This window comes from Balaenoptera ricei, chromosome 4 (assembly GCF_028023285.1).
Source record: "Balaenoptera ricei isolate mBalRic1 chromosome 4, mBalRic1.hap2, whole genome shotgun sequence".
NCBI classification, from domain to species: domain Eukaryota; kingdom Metazoa; phylum Chordata; class Mammalia; order Artiodactyla; family Balaenopteridae; genus Balaenoptera; species Balaenoptera ricei.
In genome coordinates this window covers 126,478,231-126,488,148 of record NC_082642.1, presented here as the reverse complement: position 1 = coordinate 126,488,148, position 9,918 = coordinate 126,478,231, and the positions used below count along the sequence as shown (strand labels likewise).

Below are 9,918 nucleotides of genomic sequence, written 5' to 3'. Positions count from 1 at the left end.
AAAGCCTAGGGTGTTGGAGGCATTACCTACATGGATATTAAAATCATCAAAAATGAAGACAATAACATGGTTAGAGAAAGTTAAAATTGTCCATAAATAAGGGGGAGCAGTAGATAACTCCAACAAGGAGGTAAAGCTTCTTATAGCCTAATGATACAATATTTAAAGCTGAGAATATGTAAGGCAAGAGGACAAAGAGTCTGAAAATGACAGTGAGAGTAAGGAAGAAACCTCCTCACCTTCAGGCCCAGTGATAGGAAGGCTGTGGGTGATAAAACAACTCTCACTAGAGAGGGCTGCAGAGGAAGCCTTCCATTCAGTGGAGCTCCTGGTCCTTGTGGGAAGAAGTAATTAGAGAAATTGAGATTATAGAAGATTTTGCTGCTGATGGATGGTGGGCTCCAGAAGGTACAATAGGAAGGTTTTATAAGTGGGGGAGTGGGAGGAACTGGGAAGAGAATAGAGGATGTGCAGAGCTATATGGAGAATAGGAGGAGGTGGCTGGGGGGAAAAGGGGCATAATGGGACTCGTGCTGGTGTTCTGAAGGCAAACAATGATGGTAAGGCCTTGAGGGAGGAAGGAGCAGTAGAGGAGGATAATCAAGAACCCTTTTTTACTTCTGCAGAAGGTAGAATGGAAGCCAGGCTAGAGATGTTCTATTCTGAAGGCCTAGAACTCTCTGTGGAACTGGCAGTTGGAGGCTGGGAGGTCTGAGGAGGGTGGGAGGTCTTTGAGTGTTTAAAGGTTAAGGACTAACTCTTGACACCTGCTGGAGGTTGGTCATGCTCTTACTTCAAGTATGAGAGGCGTGAAGACTCCTTTATTCCTCTATAGTCTTAGGATATGATACTGACAAAACAACAGAATGTAAAACAACATTAAAAATTTTTTTTATTGGAGTATAATTTCTTTACAATGTTATGTTAGTTTCTGCTTACAATGAAGTGAATCAGCTATATGTATACATATATGCCCTCCCTCTTGGACCTCCCTCCCACAGCCCCCCACCCGCATCCCACCATCTAGGTCATCACAGAGCACCGAGCTGAGCTTCCTGTGCTTTATAGCATGTTCCCATTAGCTAGCTATTTTATGCATGGTAGTGTATATATGTCAATCCTAATATCCCAATTTGTCCCACTCTCCCCTTCCCCCCCGTGTCCACATGTCCATTCTCTACATCTGCGTCTCTATTCCTGCCCTGGAAATAGGTTCATCTGTACCATTTTTTCTAGATTCCACATATATGCGTTAATATATGATATTTGTTTTTCTCTTTCTGGCTTACTTCACTCTGTATGACAGACTCTAGGCCCATCACACCCATTTTTCTTTCTAAGATTGAAGACATATGCATATAAATGCTTGTGTATATAAAAATGTAATGGAAACATAGACATCAAAATATTAAAAATTATATCACTGGTATGAGATTATAGTGATGTTTACACCCTTATTTACTCTCTTAAATTTCTAAAAGTAAGCACTCATAATCAGAAGAAAGCCTTTTATATCAGAAAAAAAGTTATTTAAAAAGAATACATTTCTGGGGACTTTCCTGGTGGCGCAGTGGTTAAGAATCCGCCTGCCAATGCAGGGGACACGGATTCGAGCCCTGGTCCGGGAAGATCCCATATGCTGTGGAGCAACTGAGCCCGTGTGCCACAACTACTGAGCCTGCGTTCTAGAGCCTGTGAGCCACAACTACGGAGCCCTTGTGCCATAATTAATGAAGCCCACGCGCCCAGAGCCCGTGCTCCGCAACAAGAGAAGCCGCCTCAATGAGAAGCCCGCGCACCGCAATGAAGAGTATCCCCCGCTCACCGCAGCTAGAGAGAGCCTGCGCACAGCAACAAAGACCCAACGGGCCAAAAATAAATAAATAAAATAAATAAACAAACAGAAGGAATACATTTCTGGTTATCGGGTCCTGCATTTAATACTTGATGAAGTGATGACATATGTGAATATTTGTTATGGGTGTTGCTTAATTCTGAGAAGCCAGACTCTATATTTCTCACCAGCAACAACTTTTAAGCAATTAAAAAAAATAAAATGTTACTGATAATAAAGAAAGGGTGTTCTCACAGCTGGTTTTCAGTTAAAATTTTAGAATGTGTAATTTAACCAGAAGAGAATAATCTTAAATTTACTTGAGTGGCTTAAATAATTACATGGAGACAAGGCAGGTATTCCTCTGTTAGATAAACACATACTGTTAGAAAACAGTGAGGATGATTTAAGGAAAATCTACAAGTATGTGTTAGAGAATTTAAATCAGCATTTCAATAATTGAGGATGATTTAATGTAAAACAGGGAGCCTTTCTGAAAAAGCAATCAAAATAATTCATTAAAGCGGTAATCACTAGTAGGCTTGGCTGTTGCTCTACTTGATATGTAAACAATATTGGTAAATATTGTTGAAATGACACCTCACCTCAGGTAGTTTAACTTTATTGCTGAGAGAAAAAATCAGTTTATTATCACTCTGAATTTTCCTTATTTTCCTCCCCCGCAATGCGAAAGGGAAGATTCAACCAAATAAATAGTCAATAAGATCATAAATGTGGACCAAATTATTTTTCAATCTATGAAAAGTAATCCTAGGTGTACAATGCAAAACTACTGGGAAATCACTGAGCTAAAAAATAGATATTAAAGTGGATATGACCCCTGGCTAAGGGTAGTGACTGGACCTGAAGGTCAGGTTTGAGTAGAGTACAAGGAAGATATTCAGAAGGGTTGGGAAATGTGGTATTAAGGGAGTGATCTTAACTAGTTTAACCACTGATTACTAGAAATAAAAGAAATAAGAATCATAATTTTGGACAAAGATCTGAGTCAACATAAGGATCACAATATAACTATTTTTAATTTCAGCTTTATGGTCAAATGACTCTTGGAGCATTGCTTCCCTTAGTTCTGATTTACATTGAAATCTGTCAATATCGCCATCTTCCTTTCGATAACCAGAGTAGGACTAAGATTATCTCAATAAGCAGACACCTTCAGATACCCATATTGGTACTACAAGATCTTTCTTGCTCTCTAAGAAGTTGATGCTAATAGAAAAAAAAAATCATAAACAGTTGCGTGGTACCTTCCTTTACACCTACCCTTCAGGAATTTGAACAATAATGTAGATTAGGAGTAATAAAAAAAACTATCACTTTGCCTCCTATAAAAACTTTGAGATCTCTGGTTAACACTCTTCCTTCATCCTGTTATCATTACTTCCCTATCCCTAATGGGAATGACAAGCCGACACTTTATTTGCACTTATAATGACGTCATTCATTCATTCATTTAACAAACAATGACTGAGTTGCCTCCTCATGAAAGCATCAAACCAGGTGCTTGGATACAAGCATTGACAAGACTCGATACTTTCCTTTGATTGCTCACAGACTAATAAGAGAACCATGAGAAATGAAATTATTATGATCCATGGTGGGGGGGGCGGGTAAGTACAAATAGAAAAAGTCATGCAAGTTTTATTGCAGCCCAGATGAAGGGCACAAATCCATCCTGACTGGAACTGGCAGGGTGGGGATGAGGAGAGCTTCTGAGATGAATGTTAAATAATGAGGGGCTGATAATTAAATGGAAGGACAACAGCATGAGTGCTGCAATAAGGTGAGGTGCATGCAGAGAAGTGTAAGCAGCTTGTTGTTGTGGAAAATGAGGCTGTGAGACTGAGCGGAACTGGGGAGCCGGATCATGCAGATTCTTATATCCCCTGGAAAGGATTTGGGCTTTATCCTGAAGTGATAAAAATGAAAAACAAGTTTAAAAAATAGGGAGTGTTTCAAGAGCAAGCTCTGGATGATGGATTTTGCATTTGACAGGAAGAGTTCTGGAGGTGGAGCCATCAGTTAGGATCCTGATAAAGTTATCTAGTCTTTAGATCATTAGGGACTAAATCACAGTGGATTGTAACCCTGGCTGCACATTACAATCACCTGGGAGCTTTAAAAGCTACTGATGCCTGGGTCCCCCAGCAATTCTGTTATAATTGAACTGGCGTGATGTCTAGGAATCAGGAGCTTTAAAAGTTTCTGCAGATGATTCTAGTGTGTACCCAAGGCAACCATTTTTTGGAGAGAGTGAGAGGAGAAGATGGATTCAGCTAAATTTAAAAAACAAAATGATATTAGCATTAAAGAGAATTCTCTACTTTCCTTCTTGGTTTCTGAGTTGATGATAGCACTGTAAACTCTGCTACATGAAGCAGGTGAAAGAAAGAGTTTGAAGGAAATAATGTGTAGATCAGTTTTGATTATGTTTAGTCTGGAGTAACAAGGAAATCCATAACAAAAAACTGCAAGTTGGAGAAGACTAGGGTAGACTTATTTGAAGTATTTTCAAATTCATCAGACCCTTTGGTTCACACAACAGACCTGTGAGGTATATAAAAAAGTAAATTTACATAATAATACTTTCTAAATTAATAAACTTTATGTTTTAGAACAGTTTTAGGTTCACAGCAAAATTGAGCAAAATGTCCAAAGGGTTCCCAAATAACCTTGGGGTTCCCAAAGAACCCTGTCGCCACACACACACAACCTTCCCCACTCTTGACATCCCCCACCAGAGTGGTACATTTGTTACAGTCGGTGAACCTCCAATGACACATTGTTATTATTCCAAGTCCATAGTTTACATTGAGGTTCATTCTTGGTGTGGTGCATTCTATGCATTTGCAGGAATTTATAATGACATATATCCACCATTCTAGTAGTAGTACAGAATAGTTTCACTGCCCTAAAAATCCCTGTGCTTTCTTATTTTTCACTCCCCCTGCAACCTCTGGCAACCACTTATCTTTTTACTCTCTCCATCATTTTTCCCTTTCCAAGAATGTTATAGTTGGAGTTATAAAGTATGTAGCCTTTTCAGATTGGCTTCTTTTACTTAGTGGTATGTATTTAAATTTCTTCCATCTTTATTCATGGCTTGATAGCTCATTTATTTTTAGTGCTGAATAATATTCCATTGTCTGGATGTATCACAATATATTTTTCCATTTGCCTATTGAAGGACATCTTGGTTGCTTCCAAGTTCTGACAATTATGAATATATCTATGTGAAGGTTTTTATATGGACATAAGTTTCAACCTATTTGGGTAAATACCAAGTACAGTTGACCCTTGAACAATGCAGGGGTTAGGGGCACTGACCCCACACACAGCTGAAAATTCATGTATAAGTTTTGACTCTCCCAAAACTTAAGTAATAGCCTACTCTTTTTTTTTTAAAAACAGTGATAGGATTATTTTTTATTAAATTTTTAGAAATTGGCAACAAATTCCATGGTACAAAATTCAAGCTGTACAACGGGTGTGCACTAAAATGTTCTCTCCTGCCTGTGCTCCCCAGCCGCCGCCCCACTTGTGATTTCCGTGTTTCCCTGTATTCTACCCTAAACACTTGCGGGACAGCGGGTAGAGCAGGGTCGGTTTCCCGGGGGCGGGCGGGGCAGGGGCACTGGCACTGGCCCCGCCCATCGGGCGTGGCCCTGTGTCCCCGCCCTTCGCAGACGCGCACACGCCCGCGCTGGAGCCAGAGACGTTGCACGCGCGCCTGCGCCTCTCGGCAGACCACCAGAAGGTGCGTTGCGGTCACCTCGGCAGCAATGGGGTCCACGCCCGGGCTGTATTTCGACGCGCTGTGGCAGGTGCTGGGCCGCGACTGCTTTGACGCCGGCCGCCACTATTGGGAAGTGGACGTGTGGGAGGCGGCCGTCGGCTGGTGGGTGGGCGCGGCCTACGGCTCCCTGCGGCGCCGTGGGGCCTCGGCCGCCGCCCGCTTGGGCTGCAATCGCCAGTCCTGGTGCCTCGAACTATATGACCTCGAGTACTGGGCCTTCCACGACGGCCAGCGCAGCCGTCTGCGGCCCCGCGACGACCCCGACCGGCTCGGCGTCTTCCTGGACTACGAGGTCGGCGTCTTCACCTTTTACGACGTGACGGGCGGCATGACCCACCTGCACACCTTCCGTGCCGCCTTCCGGGAGCTGCTCTACCCGGCCCTGCGGCTCTGGGAAGGGGTCATCAGCATCTCCCGACTGCCCTAGGGGCCGACACCTGAGTGGCCGCCCTAGGCTCTCCGCGGCTCTGGCCTCACCCGATCCGGACGTGGCTGGTCTACTGCCGCCTCTGTAAGCATTCCCATCCTCTCCACTACCAGTCATGCCCTGTGCTTTGAACAGTTCCTCTCCTAGGTACTAATAGCCTACTCTTGACCGGAGCCTTACCGATAAAGTAAATAGTCAATTAACACAAATTTTGTATTATACGTGTTATATACTGTATTCTTACAATAAAGTAAGCTAGAGAAAATAAAATGTTATTAAAAAATCATAAGGAAGAGAAAATACATTTACAGTAGTGTACTGTATTTATTGAAACCATAAGTTTACATTGTCTGTTTATAAGACAAACCCTTCTGTCAGCACCTACATCAATATTGTATTTTATGATACAAAACACTGTAAATGTTATATAAATTAGTAACATTAGACATAAAAAATGAAAAGATAATGTATGCAAAAAATTTATATACAGGCATAATGATTCATACATTGATAATGAAGAAGCAGCGATATGATTGCTTCATGATAGCTTAGCCTATACACCAATGAATAAATCGTTATAAAATTTTTATGGCATACAGTATTACTGTCATATTCATAATAAAGTATTGGAAACATTGCTACATTTTTTAAAAAACCACTTATCTGTGATGATAGGATGATAAGTAGTTTCTCCAATTACCAGAGAGAGAGGCATCCTGTAAGATAATGTAGTTCTTTGAAAGCAAAGTTATAAAACAGTAAGAAAACTAACACATTATTAATTTTATTAATAATTTATTATTAATATTAATAATTAATAATAATAATTAATTAATAAATAATTAATGATTTATTAATATATTAAATATTACTCACCTTATGCCTATGTAAGGATAGACTAATATCTACATATATTTTATGCATTCATGCCTACCTATTTCTTAATATTTTCAATATTTTTAGGCTGCACAGTTCACCTGTGAGTTTTTTCAAATTGTCACAAATCTCCAAAAATTATTTCAATATATTTATTGAAAATAGTCTGTGTATAAGTGGACCCACACAGTTCAAACCCATGTTGTTTAAGGGTAACAACTGTAGAGTGATTCATGGATTATGGTAAAAGTATGTTTAGTTTTGTAAGAAACTGCCAAACTGCCTTCCAAAGTAAATGGCTGTACCATTTTGCATTCCTACCAGAAATGAATGAGAATTCATTTTGCTCAACATCCTAGCCAGGATTCGGTGTTGTCAGTGTTGTTGATTTTGGCCATTGTAATAGGTGAGTAGTGGTATCTCACTGTTGTTTTAATTTGCATTTCCCTGATGACATATGATGTTGAGCATCTTTCCATACGTTTATTTTCCATCTCTATATCTTCTTTGGTGAGATGTCTGTTAAAGTCTTTGGTCCTTTTAAAAATTGTTGTTTATTACCTTATTGTCAAAATTCAAGTATATTTGTACATTTTGGACTACAGTCCTTTATCAGATGTATCTTTTGCAAATATTTTCTCTCTCTGGCTTGTCGTCTCATTCTGTAATATTTAATGCATTTTTTAAAGAAATAAAATAGGCTGTAAACAACACTCTCTGCTCCTCCTCCTCCACCTTCTTATTTTTCCTCTTCTAGCCTATATCCCTTTTCCTGCACAGTTCTGGAGAATATTCAGTTAAATTTCATACATTATCAATGATAGCCAGTAAATAAACATGATCATTATAAGTAGATGTGGGGGGAATATTTATGAGTATTTTTAATAGGAATTTAGGTAAGTCAGTAACTACAATAAATGTGGCGTTACCATCTTGTTTGCTGACATTATTTTTCAAACAAAGAACATGAAAGAGAGAACACAACAGTGCTATAATGCTAAAGATACTGTCATAGTATTGTGGCCCCAAATACTGTATCATGTGGATGTAGTAAACTGAATTAATCAATAGTGATGTTTTTCAGAACGTCCTGAAAAGATGAAAAAGTTTTCCAGGAAAAAGAAACAGTTAACAGGCACGTTGGTAAGTCACCGTTATCTTCCTCAACCTGTATAAACACTCTGCTCAGTTACAAGTGAAGAAAAAGAAGTTCTAGCCTGGATCTGGTTGTTCATGATGGTGAAAAGTATATGAAAAGACAGCAGTTACCAGATAGCTATAAACCATCCCATGGGAGGAAACTAAATTATCACAAATCAAGGAGCAGTTTAGAAAAAATATACTCCAGAAAGTAGGATGCAACTCGTGTAAAATACTGCAAATGTTGGCATTGATGTGTTTGGAATTTGTTGTGGAAAATCATGGAAGCTGTAAGAAGAAACATTAATTTCAACAGTGGTTTGTAAACTGTGTTCCACAGGGCTTTAGAGTTTTAAGAAGGTAACTGAAAGCTTGCATGGAGAGAGAAGGGTTCAATAGGGTGGGCTTATGCTTTTCATCCTTCATATTAGTCAGAACATACTCTGATTATATTAGTTTTACATATTGTGTTTGACCTATACTTTAAACAAAAAAAAAAGGTTCTGCAATTAAAGAACAATTGAAAACCACTAATGTAAAGCATTCTGAAGTTCCCTGATTGGACTTTTTCACCTGATGACCTTTTAAATCCCTTGTTTATAATCATCATTAACCATGCTAAAGTCAAATCTCAACATTAGTGAAGAGAATAAATTGGAACTACCATTTCAATCACAACTAACATCTTTCTTTTTCAGCTGCTCAAAAGTAGATTCCATATAATGTATGAGCACTTGTACAGTTGCAAAGTAATTGTTTTTTCAAAAGCAATTTATTAACATTTCAAGTAGGTGTGGTGCAATTTTGAGTTAGTCATTTTTAATCCCATAGAGCTTTCATTATAACACACACTTGGTACCTTATTTGTATGAGTGTCTTTGCTACAAGAATTTTCACTTAGATATCTTGTCAATAAATATTAGACTTAGTCACCTGTTGAAATATGATACCTTAAATCATCTGGGTTCTTTTGAGAGTTTGTCATTATAAGAGAGTAATTTTTCCAACTTCAGTAAATGTTAAGTCATTATGATTGGTCTGGATCAGCTAGATACGAGACATTTCTTAAGAATGTGTGTTTTTCTTTTTCTGTGATTGAATATTTACTTTTACTTGAAATGAGCAATGTTTTAGGAATTGGTTGATTCGAAGGTGATCATTTTTTAAAGCACTGGGTCATGATAAACAATATATTACTCATTTGTAAATTAGATGGAGATTTGTTTACTGTTGGGACAGTACTTTGCTAGTGATGAGATACCTTGTGTCTATGATCCAGGTCAATATTTTTGTTATATAAAGCTACCAGGGAAATTGAACTTGTAAGTTATATGACTGTGAGGTGTTCATGAAAGTAAAGACAGCTGGGTGGTCTTAAGAAATATTTCATTCAGGATGGGGTAAATTCTCATTATCCGCATTAAACTACAGAAGACACCTGTTTAGTTACTTGAATATTCATGATGGCCATTCTCTCTTAGACAAAGCTGCTTAGCATGGTCTCATCTTTAATGTATAAACTTCTTTTTTTAAGCTTCATGCAGGCCACAGCTTTTCTGTTTTGAAATAGAGAGACTGCCTCAGACACACTGAAAAAGAATTGAGTGGTTTATAGTTTTCCAGGAAACTTAGCAGGGTTTGACCTCTTTAATTGGATTGGGTAGAATGTCTTGGCTCTTTGGATAGGTTACAACTGTAGGTGGATTAATATAGTTTAATATAGTTTGGGTTATCTTTCAAATTCATAATAGTATTGCCCGTATTTACCACAAGTAATTCATGGTAGACATATAATGACATTAATGTTGCCTCCGAGGCATCGAT

At 38.7% G+C, this 9,918-nt stretch overlaps 1 protein-coding gene across 1 annotated transcript; it reads left to right on the top strand.

The window, feature by feature from the left end:
• Positions 1-466: 466 nt before the first annotated feature.
• LOC132364426 (tripartite motif-containing protein 14-like) lies at positions 467-6,078 on the top strand. Its single transcript, XM_059920003.1, is given in 3 exon segments — positions 467-709; positions 5,451-5,636; positions 5,638-6,078. Coding segments are annotated over 3 exon segments (870 nt in total).
• The last annotated feature ends 3,840 nt before the right edge of the window (positions 6,079-9,918 follow it).